This window comes from Phyllobates terribilis, unplaced genomic scaffold (assembly GCF_046119375.1).
Source record: "Phyllobates terribilis strain yellow unplaced genomic scaffold, ASM4611937v1 Scaffold_2__4_contigs__length_985480577, whole genome shotgun sequence".
NCBI classification, from domain to species: Eukaryota; Metazoa; Chordata; class Amphibia; order Anura; family Dendrobatidae; genus Phyllobates; species Phyllobates terribilis.
The window spans coordinates 547,635,793-547,660,819 of NW_027362762.1; the positions used below are offsets into that span (position 1 = coordinate 547,635,793).

Consider the following 25,027-nt stretch of genomic DNA (forward strand, 5'->3'; position numbering starts at 1 on the left):
CAACTGAGAGAAAAGTCTGTTGAAGATACATACCATACCATAAGGCCTCATGCATATGGCAGATTTGTGTGCACAAAGCACGTACCTCTGACGTCGTATGAAGTTATTACTTTTTAGAAGCCATACTATTAAAGGAATATGTCAGTAACATAATATCTAATGAAACATAGCATAACTCCTCCTCACAATTCTTATAGAATCCAATAAAAATAAACATATTACGTCGATGTAATATACTACACAGAAAGTCCTCATAGACTTTAGTAGGTGCCATATAATGTGCAGTCATGGCCAAAAATGTTGGCACCCTTGAAATTGTTCCAGAAAAATTGTCTCCAAGAAAATTAATGCAATTACATGTTTTGTTATACAAATGTTTATTTCCTTTTTGTCTATTGGAACAACACAAAAAACTGAGAAAAAAATGCAAATTGGACAAAATTTAACACAAAACCCCCAAAATGGACTGGACAAAATCGTTGGCACCTTTCCAAAATTTGTAAAAAACTTTGTTTCAAACATGTGATGCTCCCTCAAACTCACCTGTGGCAAGTAACAGGTGTGGGCAATATGAAAATCACACTTGAAACCAGATAAAAATGGAAGAAGTTGACTCACTTTCTAATTGTGTGTCTGTTTGTGCCACACTAAGCATGGAGAACAGACAGAGGAGAAGAAAACTGTCTGAGGACTTGAGAACCAAAATTTGTTGAAAAGTATCAACAATCTCAAGGCTACAAGTCCATCTCCAGAGATCTTGATGTTCCTTTGTCCAAGGTGTGTAACATAATCAAGAACCCATGGAACTGTAGATAATCTCCCTGGATGTGGACGTGAGAAAAATCGATGAAAAGTTGCAACGCAGGACAGCCCGGATGGTGGATAAGCAGCCCCAATCAAGTTCCAAAGAAATTCAAGCTGTCCTGCAGGCTTAGGGTGCATCAGTGTCAGCGCCAACTAACCGTCAAAATTTGAATGAAATAAAATGGCAAGAGACCGAGCAGGATCTAACTGCTGACAGAGAAACATAAAAAAGCTAGACTGCAGTTTGCCAAAATGTACGTAAGCTAAATTTTTCTAGGGCAGCGTCTTGTGGACAGAGCTGTTTGGTAAAACACATTATTCTAATGTTTACCGAAAATAGAATAAGGCCTACAAAGAAAAGAGCACAATACCTACAGTCAAATATTGTGGAGGTTCAAAGATGTTTTGAGGTTGCTTTGCACTGGGTGCCTTGACTGTGTGCAATGCACCATGAAATCTGAAGATTACCAAAAGATTTTGGGTTGCGATGTAGTACTCAGTGTCAGAAAGCTGGGTTTGCATCCTAGGACATGGGTCTTCCAGCAGGACAATGACCCCGGACATACTTCAAGAAGTACCCAGAAATGGATGGAAACAAAGCAATGGAGAGTTGTGAAGTGGCCAGCAATGATTCTGGATCTAAATCCCATTGAACACCTGTGAATAGATCTTAAAATTTCTTCAAATATGAGATACCTGGAGCAGTTTGCAAAAGAAGAGTGACACAAAATTCCAGTTGAGAGATATAAGAAGCTTGTTGATGGTTATAGTAGGAAGCGTTTGACTGCAGTCATTTATTCCAAAGGGTGTGCAACCAAATATGAAGCTGAGTGTGCCAACAATTTTGTCCGACCCATTTTGGGGTTCTATGTGAAACTATGTTCAATTTTACTTTTTTTCAGTTTTTTTGTGTTGTCCCAATACACACAAAGGAAATAAACATGTGTATAACAAACCATGTGTAATTGCAACAATTTTATGTGAGAAATACTTCATTTTCTGGAACAATTTCAAGGGTACCAACACATTTGGCCATTACTGTAATTGTGAACTATAGAGACTCAGGATATGATTCTTCTTACAATATAGTTTCTATCCTCATTGTTTCTTGATACTTAGCTGAAACTTCGGAATTTTGTTCTAAATTAGGACATATTTAATATTTTTACAAAAGTTGCATACAAAACCCCACTAATTCTAAGTTCACATAGTAAATTGCAATTATCAAACCCATGTCCTAACATATCATTCTGTGAAAACATTTTAGCAGGGTTTTACTATAGCGTTTAATTGCATGTGAATAAGACTAGACAGTAATGGGATGTTACATTCTCTAAAGCTTTTTTTACATCTAATACTAAAGATTATTTTTGCATCACTGTGCCCATAGTTGATTTATCTTGGAATGACCTGAACCACCTGACAATGCCATTAGAAGAACCAAACTTTTCTTTCTCTTTCCCAAATTTCACAAAATTCAATGCACATCCTGTAAATTTGGACACCTTGTGCCAGTAGCATTTGCTTCGCAAGGCCATATTTTCCCAACTTCATGAATAAATGTTTCATCAGTCACTTATTATAAAAGGTGGTTGGCAGCAAGTTTGTTTGAAAAGAGCAAAATAAAACTGTAAGACATTATAAGTGCTGTAAACCTAAATACTGGATAATTTCTCCATTACCCAAGAGACCAAGAACTCATACATGTCTTGTGTTCTAGAAGAAAGTTATACATATAGTTTGTATTTCACACACAACAAAAGTATCCATTCAAGGATTATGATTGCTTGCATATATTTTATCAGGATGTATTTTTTGTATTGGATTCATTTGTATTTTAGGTTTAATAATTTACACAATATAGGACTGATTTAACTGAATACAATTCATTGCTTTGCTACATTAAAAGGTGCATTAAATATCATTATCAGTCCAGTTTGAAAATACAGTACAACCCCTTTCCTGTAAATACTATGTCTGGAAGCTTTCCATATTCTTGCTAGATCAGAAGAACTAGATACTCCATGGTTAATTGTACATGTAACGTTTCGGTCAATAACTTAGACCTTCTTCAGATATACAGATTGCATTTAGGAAAGGCTTGTGTGATAGAAAACAACTAGTGGAAAGGCAGCGTGACCACAGTGGAAAGGCAGCGTGACCACAGTGGTGAGGCGCCACACTAATGCATTCATGCTATCTTTCCATCAGCACTTCTATATTTCCCATGACTCTCCTAAATACAATCTGTGTATGTGAAGAAAGTCTAAGTTATTGACCAAAATGTCGTATGCACAATTAACATGCATATTGGATTGCTAATAAACATCACCTCAATTTAACCACAGAGTGCTTCGGGACCCTACTAGTGCACCATCGAATCGGAGTGCCATGATATACACTCCATTATATATTTTTGTTAGGCGCAGATTGGTTAAGTGACTTTTCAACAAAGACCAGTCAGTCATCTGTCACACTGTATCAATTTAGAAAACTCCAGAGTGTTGATCTGTTTTGCTTTGGAAAACTGATTAGGATCTATTCACATCTGCATTCTTCATTTCCACTGTTCTGCTTTGTCAAAAGTGCAGAACCACAAAAATAAAGGCACTGACGGTTCCATCTCATAACGGACACCAATGGTACTCAGAAAACACCAATGACTATAATTAGGTCCGTCAAGGTTTTACTGCACAAAATAGCACAGCCAATATTTTTGGTTGGTTTCTGCTAAGGATGCTCCGAGCCTCCGAGATGTTAACAGAGACTTAGAAACTACACAGTTGCATTTTAGGGCCTGTGGCTAGATTCAAAAACACTCTCAATTCATTTAATTTCTATAAAATAGGATTTTGCCTTTTAAATAGTAGCCCTCTACCATGATCATTGATATGAATACTACGTCAGTTGAGGTAGCACGCAGAAATAACCTACTTTGCATCCAATAAATTTCAATCAAATGGATAATTTTAAGTGAGAATAATATAAAATATTTAAAAAAAAATCTCCAAAAAAACTTTTATGATAATGAGTGTTTTCATGTATGTCTGCTTACAATGCTTGTGTGTTTTATTACTATATATACACAGGTTACATACTATTAGCCTACGGGCACCAAAACATTACATTTAGGTATAATTATAGGTAAATAAATATGGTAGCTACCATGTGTCAATAATCAAGAAAAGAAATACCCTAGAAATCCCCAAAATCCTGATATCCATGTAGTGCAAGCTCCTGTCAAACAGCAGAATGTGTAACTTATCTAAGCACCGGTTATACAAGCAGGCATGCAAGAAAAAGTCCTTTTGGCTCAGAGTTGTGGAAGTCATGTTTCAGTACAAAGTGTCACTTGTCAGGTCACCGAATTTCTAAGCACAGATGTGCATACCGAAAATGACTGAATCAAGAAAGGTTTACTGTGTATATCGTGAAGGTAGTTATGGGACACCATATAATAGTAGGATGCACTCAAATGGTTATATACGCAGTCGGGCTGATGCTGAGGAAACTAGAAAATAAGGTACTTGATGGTGTCATTGGTAAATAAAAGTGCTTAAACCGTCACCCCCAAGATAAAATTGTTTTTGGCTTCTGCAATAGAGACCAAAATTTCTATCAGAAGTATAGTTTGGCTGAAATGACTGACTAAAAAGTGTATCTTAGCCATTAAAAAAGTAGCTACAAAAGTGCAAAAACCGGGGTGTAAGGGTATGGGAATATTAATGAAAAAAGTACCATAAATTTGGTGTAAATGAGAAAGAATAGCAAGGAAATTAAATAGGAAAATCAATGGAAATAAGGTGCTAGGTAAAAACATTTTCCATAAGTGCTTAATTAACAAAATATTGCACTCAAACCTGAATGAGTGATTGGAGGTAACCCTATAAGGAATAAGTAAATGCATGGGCAGTTCCCAAGCAGATGAGTGTGAAGATAAAGTATCAACAAATCAATATTATAATACAAGTTTTAAATAAAATACTACTACTTTCGTAACCGGCCTTCAAGGAGTACCACATAAGCATCCTGGTGTAATGTATTTCACACCAAGGAAGAAACTCTTGTGCCAAACAAATGGACACCATATGTGGTGTCTCTGTGCAGTGCGGCATGTCCATTGACAATGCACAGTTGTTAGCGCTCTCACATCCTGAATGGTACTCCCCCATATAATATAGTGCAGTTACTGCAGTTCTACAAGTGCTGTACCACTTTCATCACATTTAAGAAGTGCTGGGTTTATTGACAACATAAAATAAAAATAAAGCTTTCTTTTTTTTGTACCCAAACCCATTAAAGCAAAAACAGAAAAAGACAATACAGTTCTAATTAAATAAAAATGTATAAATATCTCTGTACACCACTGTAGACACCTATCCCAATTCAACATATATATTCAGACTCGTATAAGCTAAAAAAAAACAACAAAAACAACTTTTTCAGTGCATTTCCTTCCAACATCTCAGGATCACATTATAAGGGGGAGAACAGCGTAAAAGATTCATGGAAATCAGGCTTTCCCCAATAAAATATTAATAGGAGTAGGTGCACATTGGAAAAGATTCACATTTTCACAGCGTAGAAAGTTCCCTTTTTTTATATATTTTTTCTTATCATAAAAGAAAATGGTGTATAAAAAGGCACAGATAAACTGCATATGGGAAGTGAGATAGTGGGACAAAAAATGGAATGAAATGAAGTTGTTCCCTTTGGCCCAGAGTGGGAGGGAAAGGATGTGTATTGTGTATCCTAAAATATATATATATATATATATATATAAATCATTCTATAATATAGATGTGGATGCATTTGTCTTTCAGTACCATAGAAAATAAAATTGTGTACGCTAAAAGGGTAAAATGTACCCTGGATGCTTAACTTCGTACACATTCACTACTTTTAATTCTTAAAACGTTTCTTTCCTCAACACCACACAATTCTTACCCTGTACCCTTAAAGGATCCATAACAAATCTTACAATGCTGTATTTGCATTTTTCAACTCTTAGGACTGTTATCCTTCAAAGGATTTGTCTTCCATTTTACAGTTAGCCTCATGCTGTAACCTACATATAGATATCAGAGAGAAGGGTCGGAGAATGGGGTCATCCCATTAGGTAGAGTCTATTCACCCTTCTCCTTCCACATGCTCTTCTTTTTGAGAGCCGGAGCCAGAGTGAGGGGTTCCAGGTGGTAGAGATGAAGTGCAAGCAGTTTGGCAGTAAGTGCTTGGCGTTGGGGAGCTCTGTTGAGATGTGCTGGGAGGTGACATTACCCTGTCTTCTTCTCTCCTGTTAGTCCTGAGTAGCTGCTCACTTCCTCCTTGGAGTGGCTCCTTATAAGGACCTTCTACATGTAGTTCAGAGAGTATAGGTCCTACTAGAGAGTGTTGAGGGCTGGGTCGGGCCTGTACCATTTGGATGCCTCCAATGGGGATCATTGGGTAGGGTGTCCGTTGAAGATGCTGCGAGTGCAGAGGCAGATGGGTATACAAGTTTTCTCCACTCCTTGGCAATGTATGAAGCGTAAGAGGTGAGTAAAAGTTTCTTGGCTGAGCAGGGAAAACGGATGGTCCTGGTTTCTGCAATACAAAAACATTGTATGTTAAACTATGCTCAATTCTTACGTACTGCTATCTGGATAATGCTAGTTAACATTTAACATTGTATTCATAGGTATAATCTTCAATAAAACCAGTTTAAAAAAATATTGTATTCATGGTTTTATAAAGATATCTAAAATTCAAATACTCGTCTCCTTATTACATGAAGCGCTCCAGCCCTCCTACAGATAGAAAAAATGTCCCTTGACCAGAAAAACAGTGTAAGCAGGTTCTGGAGTTGGCGTGAGAATGGGGAAATTAAGAAGATGAATAAATTATTATAAGAAAATTAATTAGAACAGCTATAATATCCAGTCCTGCAAGTATGGAGGCTAAAAACACCGTCCATTAGCCAAGATATTACATATCACAGCCCTATCCACTGTAGTGCAAAGTCAGTTGAAGATCCGCAGTCTGGATTTTACATATAAAGTACATTATGATTTCTGTCCCATATTTTTAATTGTATAGATGCAAAAAAAACTGAAAGTTGACTATTATAAACCCTGCTGTAATACATGTAATCCACAGTATGTATAAGGCCACGTGCACTCATTCAGTATTTGGTCAGTATTTTACCTCAGTATTTGTAAGCCAAAACCAGGAGTGGGTGATAAATACAGAAGGGGTGATGTGTTTCTATTATACTTTTCCTCTGATTGCTTCACTCCTGGTTTTGGCTTACAAATACTGATGTAAAATACTGACCAAATACTGAACGTGTGAACATATCTAAGCTGATGTCACACATAAGTTCTTTTCCTCATATGTCAAAAACAGACTAGGGTCGATTCTTCAAAGCCTTTATGCCAGAAAATGGTCATAAAGCTTTGAAAAAGTTGCATATTTTTTGCGCAACGCAGAGTTGTGCAGCAATGTGCATTTTTTGGTGTTTTCATGCCAGTTTGAAGCAGCTGCGCTGAAATGGTCAGAGCTATGGAGGGGACGGGGCAGGGCTGCACCCTCCCAATTCATTAACAATGCCGGCATTTTGTACGCTAGAGGTGCTAATCCCAGACAAAAGTAGCATTGGTGGTGAGGCTCACGCCACTCAAAGATGCGCTGAACTCATTAAGTGGGATCTGCCTCTTAATGAATTTGGCACATTATACGGCAGCAAGCCCTCCATTAAGATTGTCGTGTGCTGCACCAGTCTTAATGAAATGGCTCATTTGTGTTTTTTCTTCCACAGTGCTGGATCCATTTTTAGCCTGTGTCAGTCTTTACAATCCCTCTTTCAGCACATAGATGACATTCATGTGTTATCCATGGGGTCACTGACTTGCATTGGCAAGTTTGATCAGCAACACTTATCCAAAATGGACAAGTCTGGTCCTCTAAAAACAAAAAACATGTGAAGACACATTCTTTTTAATGGATCTGTGTTCTATCTGCAAAAATAACGAAAACGAACAGCACATGAACCCAAAAAAACCCTGTGGTGTGGAAGGGCCCTAGTATGCTGTGCTATGGCCAATGCCAGGCCGCACAGTAAGCCTTCACCTGAATATTCTAGTTGAAAGTAGATAACCCTTGAATATCTTACATGTACTTATTTGTCCTTTCAAAAATGTCTGCATTGTATTTAATCTCCATGTTTTACAATATATCCTGCAAATAATAATCCTAATATAATATATTATTATGTGGCATGAGAAGCAATTGTGGGCAAATGTGTATGTGCACCAGACTCTATGACAGTTTTCAGCGGACGCTGTCCATAAGCATATCCAGTGACTACATGGAGGGTAGGGCACCTTGTGGTTGCAACTGCATCTCCTTTAAGCACACAACTACTGTGATCAAACAGTGCTTTGGTGTGTGCTAACCACATGGTAAATCAGTATTGTTAATGGAAAACATCCCAATATCCCATTTGGGGTGCCATTTATTAGGTTGAGAAGCATCCACTGAATTCCATTTCATAACAAGGAGAATCCTAAAGCTTTCTATAAAGTGATAACAGAATTACTTTAATCACTTCATGACACGTTCCATACATGTACAGTGCAAGTCGAAAGCGGGTGAGCATACCCGGCAGCTCATGGCTCTGCTCCAGCCGCGAATGTTAACCTGTTTAATGCCATTGTCAAACTCTGACAGTGGCATTCAACATGCGCTGGCATTGGGGCGCATCATTCCATGCACCCATCAGTGCGATGGGTTTCTATTATAGCGGGGGTCTGCTGAAAACCCCCTGTTTGCCATTACGGAGCACCCAGCCTGTGGCCAGGCTTCAAAGGAGACCATGATTTTTACTATACGCAGCAATACTGTGGTATTACTGTATATATCACAGGAGACTAGATTATCCCAACTTCAAGTCCCATAAAATGACTAACATAAACAGTGAAAAGTAAAAAAAAAAATGCTTTAAAAATATATCCCACATCTATCACATCCCACGTAACATCTATCCCGAAATAGCATCAATAAAAACTTTGTCTCGCCTCGCAAAAAAACAACATTACGGGTCTCCTCAAACGGCAAAAAATTTTTGTTTGCAAACTTCTGATTTTTTTTAACCACTAAAATAATAATGAAACTAGGCATTTTTGGTATCACCATAATCATACTGATGAGTAGAATCATATATAGCAAGGTCTTTTTTGCCACAAAATGTACAGTGTAAAAACAATTCCAAAAAACAATGTGAGAATTGGGTTTTTCTTTTCCCAATTTCTCCTCACTTGGAATTTTTTCCCCATTTACAGTAAAATTAATGGTGTTATTCAAAAGTACAACCCGCCTTGCAAAAAACAAGTGATCATATGTCTATGTGGACAGAAAAATAGAAAAAGTTATTCGCTCTGGGAAGGGGAGGAAAAAATGGAAATGCAAAAACGGAAATTGGCCATGTCCTGAAGAGATTAAAAGGATATGAACAACTTCGACGAGATAATGATTGCTAAATGGCTTTTCAGTCTTGGAAGATAAAATGACCCATCACATGACCCACATGTCCATGGCTGAATGTGGGCTTCTTTCAGTAGATTTCCAGTGTGCATGATCCAAATCCGCCACACTAGAAACTGTATTAGAGCACAGGTCGGTTTCTAGAGTGCATGCGCTGGACGTTGAATTTCACATACGAAGACTGGATACTTAACAACAGAAGCACGCATTCAGACATGGACATAAGGATCATTTGGTAGCTGATCGGATCCCCAGGGTTTGACAATGGACAGAAACATGCACAAGTACAATGGCGTCTATTCATTGCGGCACATCACTAGGAGATGCAGAGACCCTGTAAGTGTATTGATATATGTAATAACTATACATCATATAGTAAATTAAATAAATCAATAATTTGTGTGTCTAGATGCTGAACGAGAAGAACATCAAACTGGGAGCTCCCTGAGTCTAACTCTCAATTTCAGCAATTAAAACAAGTTCATCCACCATTCTAACATCTCAGGTGACAACCCAGGATCGTAAGGCATCCTGCGGAGAGCCTCCAAGAGCAGCAGTACCGATTTCTGAGGTCGGGCCTACCTGGATCCCTGAAGCCGCCGTCTTTCCTGCTGGGCAGTCCCTGAGAGCGCTCAGGAGGGTGCCAGCGGTCCTGACGGGGGAGGTCACACGGAAGCTTTGAGGATCACTTGGGCCTCGGCTCCCTCCTGCCGCAAAGGACAAGAGATGGTGACCGGAGAGAAGTGCTGCGACTGCCGAGTCGCTGTCCGGTAAGATCTGGAGAGGAAGGTAGGGGAAGACCCTGATGCCCAGCCCCACGACGTGTGCTGCAGAGTCCCGGACCCACGCTCATACGGGGGACCGTGCTGGCGGTTCCCCCGCAGACACCTGAGGCGCACACAGGCCGCATAGAGGACAGGACACTGGAGCTGCTGGCGGTCGCGGACGCTTGCCCTCTGAGCCACATCTGCCGCCTGAGGGGGTTTCCCACCACAGAAGCGCCCGCCATCTTGGGGAGAGTGAGACCCGAGGAGAAGCTGGTTATTAGCAGCACAGACTCAGACAGAGGCCACAATAAATCCACACTGGGCAATCCAATAGAACCGGGTCCTATAAGTGGCATCACCCTTCCACTATAAAACCTCTATAGACACATAGATACTGCTCTATAGGTGGAAGAAAAAAAGCCTGTGCACATCAAAATCCTGCAGTGGGCTCCTTTTCTCCATTTCCTAATATACAGAAGCTCTCTAATATCACCATCGAAGAGTCTCTGGCGGCATCTTGTGGATATATGCAAAATAACACCATAACCAGTCTTAACCCGATACTGCATCCAAGATTTATTTCTGCTACCCTCTAATACCCAGCCACGGTGTGGCATAAAATCTATAAAATCTATAAATGGACAATAGGCAGTTTGCTCTGATGACAATGAAATAAGAACAACCTGCAAATATGAATCTGTAAGTCTTCCGGTTCAAGCACCGACCATATGAATTCTAATTAACCGCTTATGTTCTCCCCTATGGTTTCTCATTTAACCATCTGATCCCCACTGATTCAGAACCCTCAAGTTCTGTGTTGTCGTCACCTAGCTGAAGGCTATCTTTAAATACCAACTTTTGGGTTTATGGACCGCTACCTCCTTCGTAGTTGGCAAAAGCTGCCAACCTCTTCTCGCCATATTGACATTTCTAATCATACCAAGATGGCCTTAATTCTTGATCAAGAGAAATAACTCTCCCAAATAGATGGTGAAGAGGAGGCATGCCACTCCCTTAGACCACCCCGCACCTCCTCAGTAAGGAAAGAGGACCCATCGGAACTGGCACCTGAGGCCACAGCTAAATTGCTACCGGAAATTAAATCTATCATTCAATCTACACTTAATTCTGCCCTGATGCACTTACAGGTTAGGCAAGATGAAAAAGCCGAACAGCTGACTGATTTAGAATCGCGGGTATCGACCATTGAGGATGACTCAAAGGAGGACCAAGCAAAAGTGACAGCTATTGCTCGTGAAAGCATGATCCTGAGAGACCGTATTGATGACCTGGAGAATCACTCCCGGTGGAGCAACTTGCGTCTGGTGGGACTACCGGAATCATATCCCCAAAGTGTACTGAAACCACTATGTGAAAACGATATCCCAAAGGCTCTAAAATTACCTGAGGGCAGAAAGGTGGAAAGAGTACACGATTGGCCCCCCACCCTCAACATCCACGAACCGGGACACATCCAGACCTAGACAGGTCATCATGAAATTACTGGATTTTAATGATAAAGAAGACATTATACGAGCTTATAAACAACTCAATCACCCGTTGGTCATTCAGGGTCATAAAATTTTGCTCTTTGAGGATTACTCCATTGAGGTGACCAGAAAACAAAAAGCATTTAGCTCCATCTGCACTAGACTCCATAAAGAAAAGGTCCGCTTTCAATTTCGCTACCCAGCTACTCTACGATCGAAAGACTCAAATGGCTCTTTTCGTGAATTCATATCTCCGGACAAAGCCAAAACTTTTGTCAATAACCTGCTGTGCCCAGGGGTCAGCCCGGATCGGACCCCTCAAGATGACAACGAAGCTTCATGTCCAAGAACCTCAGAGAGATTTGAAAGCCGAACAGGTAAAGGAGAATGGGGACCTAACAAAAACGTGCCAAAAAAAGTTAATTATTCAGGAAATTATCCTCTCTACAAATGGTACGCCACAATCTGAGTGGCCAATTGGTAATTGCTGCTCCCGCCCTTCCCTCTCTCTCTTTGGACTCCTAATACAGTAAATAACAAGTTTTACTAATTGGGGGAGGAGGGATAGAACTGGGAGCAAATGAGGGGAAAAAGCAAAAAAAAATGAAAATAACAAAACAGGAGAGATTTTATTTGAAAATCTTATACACATGGTCGAGCAAACATGAAGCCCAGGGGAAAGGTTCTCCTAGCGAGATAGGATGAAATGCCTCAGCTCATGCTAGAACTAATATGTTCTACTGTTTTGAATGTTTGTTGTTCAATTTTGGTATATAATGTTGAGAATAATTTCCGTTTCTTTATTCCAGTTGAATGGCATCACTGCCATCATTATTTTACAAACACCCCACCAATGTATATCGTGTCATGGAACTTTAAAGGTCTGAGATCTCCCCAAAAACGTATGAAAATCCTCGGACATCTAAAACGCCTAAAACCCAACATAGCCCTCCTTCAGGAAACACATCTTCCAGAGACAGATTTCCCTCGGATGAAGATGTTATAGGTGGGCGCCGTTTATGGTTCATCTTCAGTGAATAGAAAGGCTGGGGGATTTTCTATGGAGATTTCCCAATTACTTCTGTAAAGATGACTCTTTTACCTTCTCCCTCAAATTATGGTGGCAAGAATTTATTTCAGACAACGCGGAATACCAAAACGACCCAATATTACTGTGGGAGTCGGCCAAGGCGGTGCTCAGGGGGAAAATTTTGGCGTATACATTTTCCCACAAAAAAAAAGTTCTAAAGAGATATGGGGAACTCTCTACTGACTTAAAACAAGCCTACACCAAATTCTTGCTTGACCCATCCATCATAAATAAAAACCACTGGTCGCAAAAACAAGTGGAATTCAATCAATACGCAGACTTGAGGGAAAAATTTCACTATCCAAATCTGAAGCTTATTTTTATAGATTCGGAAATAAATCGGGGCGGATGTTGGCTAATTTAGCTAAGGGGATGAGAAAACCAAAGGAAATTTTTCAATTAAAAAGTACCAACGGGGAAATCCACAACAACCCTAAAACAATAAACGAGATATTAGACTCTTTCTATAAAGACGTCTACAAAAATTCAAATCAAACCCCTTCCTCTTCAAATAAACTTTAAAGTTAAACTACCCATCTTCTCAGAGGAACAAAAAGGTATTTTAAATAAACCTATCTCTTTGGAAGAGGTCACAAATACAATTAAGAACCTAAAATTGAACAAAGCACCCGGCCCAGACAGTTACACAAATGAATTTTTCAAATCTCTGAGAGAGGAAATTTCCCCATTATTGGAATCAATTTTTAATAAACTATCTCAAGGCCACCCCATTTTTCCTTCTGCAAACACAGCATATATTAAATTACTACTAAAACCAGATAAAGACCCACTATTCCCTAGCTCATACAGACCAATCTCTCTCATTAATACTGATATTAAGATCATATCTAAAATAATGGCCAACAGACTGGCCTCCATCTTACCCCATCTCATTTCTCCTGCCCAGGCGGGCTTTGTAAAGGGTTGCTCGGCCACTCTAAATATCAGAAAAGTCCTACTGGTACTAGATAAAATTCACTCCTTACCAGATTTAAAGGGAAGCACCAGCGATTGTTTCCTTGGATGCGGAAAAAGCTTTTGATAATATAAATTGGGAGTGGCTATATATGGTCTTCACAAAAATGTCACTAGCAGGCCCCTTCTTTAACTACATTCGTAATCTATATTCATCTCCAGGGGCTCAGGTTTACACTCCGGGTTTCTTGTCCACTCCATTCCCCCTTGAGAAAGGAACGAGGCAGGGTTGTCCGTTGTCCCCCCTCCTCTTCAACTTAGCTCTGGAGCCCTTAGTCCGCATTTTGTCTGATCCAAGCACTTTAACAGGCATTCAGTTTACTAGGAAATAAATTCAGGCGGCTTTTTTTGCTGAAAATGTTATTTTATTTATGTCTGACCCCACCCAACATCTACCTATAGTATTAGACTTACTTAAAAGTTTTGGCTCTTACTCAGGGTTTAAAATCAATGTTAAAAAATGTGAAATACTCCCATTAACCGAAAAGGGAACAAAACTCTGCTCAGATTGGTCTTTAAATGGTATATCCATAGCACCCTCACATATCACCCACATGGGAATTAAAATAGGCCGTTTGCCTTCATCTATATAAACCTTAAACTACCCTCCTCTTATAAAAAAAAACTGTCAATCAATTAAAGTCATGGCAAGATTTGCCTCTATCTTTTATGGGTAGGGCACATTTGGTAAAAATGATCAGTACAGCCAGAATTATGTATCAACTACAAACCTTACCTTTACTCCTAAAACACACGGACATAACTATACTCAGTAGAGCCTTCAGTCACTTTATTTGGAAAGGAAAATGTCTCAGGATTAGTATGAGCAAACTTATGGCTCCCAAAGACGACGGAGGCATTAATTTCCGAAGCATCAGAAATTACAATCCTGCTTGCCTTTTCCGGTATATAATAGACTGGTTCCATAAGAGACGTACATATTCTGACTACACGTTGGAAGCAGATTATGCATACCCCCTTGACCTGGTTGCCCTCCTTCATTCTCGATTTACCTCCCTTCCCTTGGCAGTTAAAAAGTCAACAATCCTTAGGGATATTATTTCCGCATGGAAGGCAGTAAGAAAAAAATAAGGTCTTTCTTTCAGGTTTTCAAAGCACCTCCCGATATAGCAAAACCCAGAATTTCCCCAGGGTAATGAAAATAAACTATTTCTGAAATGGCGACAAGCAGGTGTAGACAACGCATCCCATCTTCTCCACTCAAGTGAGCAAAGATGGATGACATGTACCGAGTGTTTAGACAGATACAATCTACCTCCGCAACATTATTTCCAATATGAACAAATCAAACTATCCATTATGGCCAATTTAAAAGATGCGACCTTTGAGGTCTCCCAAAATGTCTTGGATGTCATTCTGTTGTCTCCAATGGGTACCCCTTCAATTTCTGTCCTTTATTCTGTAATGAGATCCAATCTACTAGGAGTTCACCTAGATACTTTCTTCAAATATTGGAGACAACAGTTGGAGGATGTGGAAATCTCTGATAAGATCAGGTCAGGCTGGAATTTAATAAGAAAACACATTATAAACGAAGCATGGAGAGAAACGCAATATAAAATCATGCATGGCGCCATTTATGCATTTAACATACCTAAAGAGACCCGCTTTCAAACAGGCTAACAGCTTGCCCTAAATGCCACCTTCCACTCTCCGACCTCATGCACGGCCTATGGTCATGCCCGGCTTCAGTTTCATATTGGGGACAAGTATCAGCTATGATCGACACCATATGGGGTTCGGGTTATACTCTTTCCCCTTATCTAGCCTTGTTACATTTTTGGAACAACACAGAAAACCCTGAAGGGAAGAGGGGAAACCCTCCGAAATTGCTCCACACCCTACTTATCCTGGCAAAAAAAACAATTACTTAAATATTGGCTAGAACCCAACACCCTCCCCCATTGAAGAGTTAACAGTTCAAGTGAAACATTTTATGGGAATAGAGCAACCAGACGCCCTTAGCAATAAGAAAACGCAAGCTGGCAAATTTCTTCCGAAATGGAAACAGTTTATTGTAAATTACTGCTCATTAAATGAAAAAAAGAAAATGGTGGAACCCTTCTCTTCCACAGCGTGGTACATTCTGGAAGATCTTAGGCATAGCCTAGGACCATTATGCCTGGATTAAGGGGGGGTGGGGAGAGAGTGGAATAAAGGGATTATTTGGTCTATAATACTAACATAGGTGGTCTAATCTAACAAGATGGCTTCAACAAATCAGAGTATCAACTGGATTGCATGTTAATTAAACTGAAGTAAGTTACATTGTTATTAAGTTCTTATATTATATTGTTTTGCTTTACCAATCAAATATGACAGAACTATCTCTTATACCCTGTCTGCGAACAGGTATCTGATTATCACCTTAATCTGGTATGTTTTGTTTCTTTTTGAAAAAGTTAATAAAAATTATAAATTAAAAAAAAAATATCTGTAGATTGATGAAAATTTAGAAAAATTAGACATTTTTAAACGTTGAATTTTTATACCCTTAAACTACATAGTCAAACGCAAACAAATTAATAACATTACCCATATCTCTACTTTACGTCAGCATCATTTTTATTTTGTTAGAATGTTAGAAGGCTTAAAAGTTTAGCAGCAGAATTGAATTCTTCTCAAGGAAATTTACAAGAGCTAATTTTTTTAACACCTTTCTGACATGGGGCGTATTAATAGGTATCTGCGCCCTGGGCCTATTGGACCAGATAAGTATTAATACGCCCTGGCGATCACACCCGCACAGAGGCTGAGTTGGTGCGATCGCCGCCGGGTGTCAGCTGATTGTCACAGCTGACACCCGGCACTATGTGCTAGGAGCGGTGTCGCACCGCTCCCGGCACATCAACCCCCAAAATGCAGCAACTTGAAGTCGATCACAGCATTTCCGGTGCAAGCATGGGTAAGAGTGCGCCTCTTACCAGCTATCCGGCGTCCCGCGCTATGTATGCCGGGTCCGGATAGTTGCTATGGTGACCCAATGTTGTCATGACGACATCCAGGTCACCAGGCATCAGCAAGATAGGTAGATCGTGCTCAGTGAACAATCAACCTAGCTTGTGTGCGCAGGGGCTGACAGCCTGCACAGCATAGGGGATGATGCTTCATTCTGATGGTGTGCAAGTGATCAGTCTGCAAAAAATGAAAGTCCCATAGTGGGACAAAGTGTAAACGTGAAAACAAAAGTATCAGAAAGTGAAAAAAAAAAATTTGTAAAAATATTGAAAAAAAAGTAATCCCCAAAAAATAAAAATATACTGTACCCATAAATAAATATTATAATAAAAAGAAAAAACGAAAAAAAAACAATAAAAGTACACATATTTGGTATCACCGCATCCGTAACAACCTGACCTATAAAACTGTCCCACTAGTTAGAGAACTGTCCCCCTTTAGAGAACACAGTAAAAAAATAAATTAAAAACGAAGCAAAAAACTATGCTTTATCATCATACTGCCAAACAAAAAAATGCAATAAAAGGCGATCAAAAAGACAACTGCCAATAAAAATGGTACCGCTGAAAACGTCATCTTGTCCTGCAAAAAACAAGCCATCATACAGCTCCATCAGCAGAAAAATAAGTTAAATCTCTCAGAATAAAGGGATACAAAAAAATATTTTTTCTATAAAATGTTTTTTATTGTGTAAAAGTGCCAAAACATAAAAAAGATATAAATGTGGTACCGCTGTAAACATACTGACCCGAAGAATAAATCTGCCTTATCAATTTTACCACACGCGGAACGGCATAAAAAAACACAGGATTTGGGTTGCGCTAGGGTTGGGGTTGTGTTAGTATTAGAGTTGGAGTTAGGGTTGTGTTGGGTTTGGGGTTTTTTCAAAAATAAAGAAAAAAAAAATGATGACGATATGGCGACTAGTGTTGAGCACAAGTGCTTGCTACTTGAGTTTGCATCGGGAACTCGGGTATGCACTGAGTATCGCGGGTGCTCGAGTGAGATGCTTGAGTCTCCGCCCCATATGTTTCGCGGCTGTTATACAGCCAAAAAAACTACACGGGGATGGCCTGCCATGCACGAGCGATCCCCGCATGTTTTTTTTTGGGTGTCTAATAACTGTGAAACATTGCGGGGTGGGGACTCGAGCACCCGCGTTACACGCTGCAAACCAGAGTACCCGATTTAAACTCAAGTAGCGAGCACTTGCGCTCAAGACTAATGACAACTTATTCAATAGGATGACCTAATGTTATCAAATTCTGTGTTGTACCTCTGGGTTTAAAATGTTTACTATACCCCTTGATAAAATCCTTGAGGGGTGTAATTTCCAAAATGGGGTCACCTGTGGGGGTTTTCCACTGTTTAGGCGCATAAGGGGCTCTCCAAATGCTACATGGCGTCCGCTCTCCATTCCAGACAATTTTGCATTCAAAAAGTCACAAAGTGCTCCTTCCCTTCTGAACCCTGATGTGCGCCCAAACAGTGTATTTTCCCCACATATGGGGTATCGACGTACTCAGGAGAAATTGCACAACAGTTTTTGGGGTCTATTTTCTCCTCTTACACTTGTGAAAATAACAAAATTTGGGGCTAAAGATAATTTTTGTGGAAAAAGTTAGATTTTTTTATTTTCACGGCTATAGGTTATAAATTTCTGTGAAGCACCTGGGGGTTCAGGGTGCTCACAACTCATCTAGATAAGTTCCTTGAGGGGTCTAGTTTCCAAAATGGGGTCAGTTGTTGGTAGTTTCCACTGTTTAGGAACATCAGGGGCTCCCCAAACGCGACATGGCGTCAGCTAATTATTCAAGCAAATTTTACATTTAAAAAGTCAAATGGCGCTTCTTCCCTTCCAAACCCTGCCATGCACCCAAACAGTAGTTTTCCCCCACATATGAGGTAATGCCGTGCTCAGGAGAGCTTGCACAACAAGTTGCATGTTGAAATTTCTCCTGTTACCCTTATGAAAATGCCAAATTGGGGGTTGAAAAACATTTTTGTGGGAAAAATGTGAAAATGTTATTTTTATGGCTCAATGCTATAAACTTCTGGTAAGCACCTGGGGGTTCAAGGTGTTCACCACACATCTAGATACATTCCCTGAGGGGTCTACTTTCCAAAATGGTGTCACTTGTGGGGGGTTTCCACTGTTTAGGCACATTAGGGGCTTCCAAAATGCGACATGGCTTTTGCTAATTATTCAAAAAATTATACATTCAAAAAGTCAAATGACGATCCTTCCCTTCCGAGCCCAGTCGAGTGCCCAAACAGTATTTTTTCCCCACATATGGGGTATCTGCGTTCTCAGGAGAAATAGCAAAACAATTTTTGGGATCCATTTTTTCCTGTTACTGTTGCAAAAATAAAAACATTTGGGTCTAAAGTAACATTTTTTGTGAAAAAAAATAAATGTTCATTTTTTTCTTCCACATTCCAACAATTCCTGTGAAGCACCTGAAGGGTTAATAAACTTCTTGAATGTGGTTTTGAGCACCTTGAGGGGTGCAGTTTTTAGAATGGTGTCACTTTTGGACATTTTCTGTCATAAAGGCCCCTCAGAGTCACTTCAAATGTGGTCCCTAAAAAAATGGTTTTGTAAATTTGTTGGAAAAATGAGAAAATCGCTGGTCAACTTTTAACCCTTATAACTTCCTAACAAAAAAAAATTTGGGTTCCAAAATTGTGCTGATGTAAAGTAGACATGTGAGAAATGTTATTTATTAACTATTTTGTGTGACATATCTCTCTGATTTAATGGCATGAAAATTCAAATTTTGAAAATTACAAAATTTTCGCCAAATTTCCAATTTTTTCACAAATAAACACAAGTTATATCGAAGAAATGTTACCACTATCATGAAGTAAATATGTCACGAAAAAAAAATCTCTGAATCAGTGGGATCCGTTGAAGCGTTCCAGAGTTATTACCTCATAAAATGACAGTGGTCAGAATTGTAAAAATTGGCCTAGTCATTAACGTGTAAACCATCTCCGGGAGTAAAGTGGTTAAAAGACCTATTCAGTTTGAAAGTGACTTCAAGGGGAAAATATATTGGAAAAACCTCAAAAGTACCAAAACTCCCAAGACTATTTTAAAAACTGCACCCCTAAAAGTATTCAAAACTGCTGTAAGTAAGTTTATTATCACTTCAGGCGCTTCACATGAATTAACACAAATTGGCTTGAAAAAAGTGAAAAATGTTTATGGCTAAAATGTTGCTTTTGCCCCAAATTTTTCATTTTCACAAGGGGCAATAGACACCACAATTTATTACACAATTTCTTCCAAACGCAGAAATACCCTTCATGTGGTTTAAAACCGCTGATTTCACTTGGATGGGAAGGAGCGCTATTTGATTTTTGGAGCACAATTTTGTCAGGAATAGAATATAGAGGTCATATTGCAAAAATAGAGGAACCGCTGCCAAATGACCCCATTTTGGAAACGCTGAGGAATTAATCTATTGTGTGGTGATCATTTAGAAGACACACAGATGCTTCACAGATTTTTACAAGATTGGAACATGAAAACAAAAATTATATTTTCTCTGCTAAAATGATGTTTTAGCTATGATTTTTTCATGTTGCTTTTCCCGAGCCGGTGAGCTACCAGTAACATGAAAACTCTCTTCATTTACACTGACAGGTGAAGGAGCTGAGAAATGTCTTGTTTTTTTTGCAGAATGAGTTAAAGTTTTTATTGGTACCTTTTTGGGATACATAACAATTTTAGATCACTTTCAAGGCTAGGTTCACATTTATCCTGTGCTCTACACAGAGCACTTGGAGAGGTTTCCATATAAATCTTCAAATAACAGGATTCAGATGGAACATCTGACGGAATCATTCACTACAATGAGGTAGATGCAGTCATTCCATCTAGCATCTGTCCAGCAGTGTCCCGTCTTTTTATGCAAGCACAAAACTGTGGAAGAGACCTTTCCTGCGGAAAGAGACATATGACTGCTTGTTTCTTTTTGAGTTGACGTTTTCAGTGACACCATATTTTCATATGTATAACTTTAAGATCACTTTTTATAAAATGTTTTGATTGTCAGTATGATGATTTTTGGGGTGTGTTTTTATTTATTTCTTTTTTTATAGTGTTCACCACACAGGAAAAATAATGTGACAGTTTTATAACTCGGGGTATGCTAGACACACAGTGATACCAATTATGTTTTTTTTTTATGTGTTATTTTTTTTTTACATTTTTACAAATTTTATTGAACAAGTTTTTTTTACATAGTCCCAATATGGAACATGTTTATTTTTCACTTTGATTGATCGTCTAATGCACTGCAATACTTCTTTATTGCAATGAATCAAACCTCTCAATTTTACACTAACCATTTATGGCAGGGCCTAACATGCCACTGTAGCTGGCAGACCCAAAGGCCATTACTTAGGGTTAAACATCCACGATCGGTGCTAGCACAAATGGTTGCTGATGCAAGAGGGTGTCAACTATAGTATACAACTGACACCCGCTCATCCTTCACCCTTCGGGGAGAGGCGATATATAAATTTATTCCTTAATGCCATAAAACAGCAGCTTTCAGGAATAAGGTCCCTTAACCCCTTTACCTCCGAGGGTGGTTTGCACGTTAATGACCAGGCCAATTTTTATAATTCTGAACAGTGTCACTTTATGAGGTAATAACTCTGGAACGCTTCAACGGATCCCACTGATTCTGAGAAAGTTTTTCCGTGACATATTGTACTTCATGACTGTGGTAAAATTTCTTCGATATGACTTGCAATTTATTTGCGAAAATTTCGCAATTTTCAAAATTTTAATTGTCATGGCCTTACATCAGAAAGATATGTCACACAAAATAGTTAATAAATAACATTTCCCACATGTCTACTTTACATCAGCACAATTTTGGAACCCAAATTTTTTTTTGTTAGGAAGTTCTAAGGGTTAAAATTTGACCAGCGATTGCTCATTTTTCCAACAAATTTTACAAAACCATTTCTTTAGGGACCACATAACATTTGAAGTGACTTTGAGGGTCCTTTATGACAGAAAATACCCCAAAGTGACACTATTCTAAAAACTGCACCCCTCAAGGTGCTCAAAACCACATTCAAGAAGTTTATTAACCCATCACAGGAATTTTTGTAATGTGGAAGAAAAAAAATGAACATTTAACTTTTTTCACAAAAATGTTACTTTAGACCCAAATTTTTTTATTTTCGCAAGGGTAACAGGAAGAAATAGACCCCAAAATGTGTTGTGCAATTTCTCCTGAGCACACAGATACCCCATACGTGGGGAAAAAACACTGACTTTTTGAATGTAAAATTAGCTTGAATAAGTAGTGGACGCCATGTTACGTTTAGAGAGCCCTGATGTGCCTAAGCAGTGGAGACCCCCCAACAAGGGACACCATTTTGGAAACTAGACCCCTCAGGGAACTTATCTAGATGTGTGGTGAGCACCCTGAACCCCCAGGTGCTTCATAGAAGTTTATAACATGGAGCCGTGAAAATTAAAAACCAAACTTTTTCCACAAAAATGATCTTTTAGCCCCAATTTTTTTATTTTCACAAGGGTAAGAGGAGAAGGTGGACCTCAAAAACCATTGTGCAATTTCTTCTGAGTACGCCGATACCCCATATGTGGGGAAAATACACTGTTTGGGCGCACGGCAAGGTTCAGAAGGGAAGGAGCACTGTGTGACTTTTTGAACGCAAAATTGTCTGAAATGGAGAGCGGACGCCATGTCGCATTTGGAGAGCCCCTGATGCGTCTAAATAGTGGAAACTCCCCACGTGACCCCATTTTGAAAACTAGACCACTCACGGATTTTATCAAGGGGTATAGTGAATATTTTGAACCCAGAGGTACAACACAGAATTTGATAAGATTAGGTGATTATATTGAGTAAGCTGTCATTAGTCTTGAGCGTAAGTGCTTGCTACTTGAGTTTGCATCAGGCACTCTGGTATGCGCCATGTATCGCGGGTGCTCGAGTGAATGACACCCAAAAAAAACATACGGGTATAGCTCGTGCAAGGCAGGCACTCGAGCATGTCACGAGAACAGCCGCGATACTCAGTGCATAGCCAAGCACCCGATGCAAACTCAAGTAGCGAGCACTTGCGCTTAACACTAGTCGCCATATCATAATTTTTTTTTCTTTACTTTTGAAAAAAAATACCAGCCCTAGCACAACCCTAACACTATCACAACCCTAACACTACCCCTAGCACAACCCTAACCAGATTCATATTGGGTTTTTATGACTGACAGCTGTCATACACTAAAAACTAAAAGACGTTTTTTTTTTTTTTGCAAAGACTAGCTTTTGCATCGCCATATTTTGAGAACTATAATTTTTCCATATTTCGGCCGACAGAGTCAGGTGACGGCTTGTTTTTTGCAGGACAAGTTGACCTTTTTACTGCTACCATTTTCGGGAACGTGAAATTTTTTGATCGCTTTCTATTTTAATTTTTGGGAGGCAGAATAATCAAAAACCAACAATTCAGGATTTATTTATTTTTATGCCGATCCGCTTGTGGTAAAATTGATAAGGCAGCTTTATTCTTCGGGTCAGTACGTTTACAGCGGTACCACATTTATTTTTTTATATGTTTTTTATTTTTGGCGCTTTTACACAATAAAAACTATTTTATAGAAAAAAAAAATTTTGTATCGCTTTATCCTGAGAGCTATAACTTTTTTATTTTTCGACTGATGGAGCTGTACGGCGACTTCTTTTTTGCGGGACAAGATGACGTTTTATTTACATTCGTCTTTTTGATCACGTTTTATTCTATTTTTTGTTTGGCGGTATGATGATAAAGCATCGTTTTTTGCTTCTTTTTTTACCGTGTTCACTAAAGGGGTTAACTAGTGGGACAGTTTTATAGCTCAGGTCGATCTGGACGCGGCGATACCAAATATGTGTACTTTTATTTTTTATTTTTTTTTTTATAATAATATTTTTTTATGGGTACAGTATACGGTTGTGCTCAGAAGTTTACATACCCCGGCAGAATTTTTCCCTTCTTGGCCTTGTTTCAGAGAACATGAATGATAACAAAAAAACTTTTTCTCCACTCATGATTATTGGTTGAGTGAAGCCATTTATTGTCAAACTACTGTGTTTTCTCTTTTTTAATCTTAATGACAACCAAAAACATCCAAATGACCCTGATCAAATGTTCACATACCCCAGTTCTTAATACATTGTATTGCCCCCTCTAACATTAACGACAGCTTGAAGTCTTTTGTGGTAGTTGTGGATGATGTTCTTTAATTTCTCAGACAGTAAAGCTGCCCATTGTTCTTGGCAAAAAGCCTCCAGTTCCTGTAAATTCCTGGGCTGTTTAGCATGAACTGCGCGCTTGAGATCTCCCCAGAGTGGCTCAATGATATTGAGGTCAGGAGACTGAGAAGGCCACTCCAGAACCTTCACTTTGTTCTGCTGTAGCCAATGACAGGTCGACTTGGCCTTGTGTTTTGGATCGTTGTCATGTTGGAACGTCCAAGTACGTCCCATGCGAAACTTCCGGGCTGATGAGTGTAAATTTGCGTCCAGTATTTGCTGATAACGTGCTGCATTCATCTTTCCTTCAACTTTTACCAAGTTTCCTGTGCCTTTGTAGCTCACATATCAGTGGTCCACCTCTGTACTTTACAGTAGGAATGGTGTTCCTTTCATCATAGGCTTTATTGCCCTCTCTCCAAATGTAAAGATGATGGTTGTGGCAAAAAAGTAAAATTTTGGTCCCATCACTCCAAATTACCTTGCTCCAGAAGTTTTGAGGCTTGTCTCTGTGCTGTTTGGTGCATTGTAGGCGAGATACTTTGTGGCATTTGCGCAGTAATGGGTTTCTTCTGGCGACTCAACCATGCAGCCCATTTTTCTTCAAGTGTCTCCTTATTGTGCATCTTGAAACAGCCACACCGCTAGTTTTCAGAGAGCCCTGATGTTATTTGTGGGTCTTTCTTTGCACCCCAAACAATTTTCCTGGCAGTTGTGGCCGAAATTTTTGTTGGTCTACCTGACCGTGCTTTGCTTTTTACAGAGCCCCTGAATTTCCATTTGTTAATCACAGTTTGAATGCTGCTGACTGGCATTATCAATTCCTTGGATTTTTTTTGCATCCCTTTCCTGTGTTATACAGTTCAACTACCTTTTCCCGTAGATCCGTTGACAATTCTTTTGCTTTCCTCATGACTCACAATCCAGAAACGTCAGTGGCTGGATGAAAGATGCAAGAGTCTGTCTGGATCCCAGAAACTCACTCAGCTTTTATGCACACACAGTGATTACAAGCAAACAGGTCACAGGTGAAGATGTTACCTTTAGTAGCCATTTAAACCCATTTGTGTCAAATTCTGTGCATGTTATCAGGCCAAAATCACCAGGGTATGT

At 39.2% G+C, this 25,027-nt stretch overlaps 1 protein-coding gene across 6 annotated transcripts in view; it reads right to left on the reverse strand.

Moving 5' to 3' along the window:
• Positions 1-642: 642 nt before the first annotated feature.
• HIVEP3 (HIVEP zinc finger 3) overlaps positions 643-25,027 on the reverse strand; it is a 388,269-nt gene continuing 363,884 nt past the window's right edge. For all 6 annotated transcript variants that reach the window (XM_073666393.1, XM_073666394.1, XM_073666397.1 and 3 more), the window contains one exon: positions 643-6,387. In XM_073666393.1, the coding sequence (XP_073522494.1) occupies positions 5,935-6,387 (453 nt within the window). In that variant the 3' untranslated portion in view covers positions 643-5,934. The remainder of the gene's footprint in view (positions 6,388-25,027) is intronic.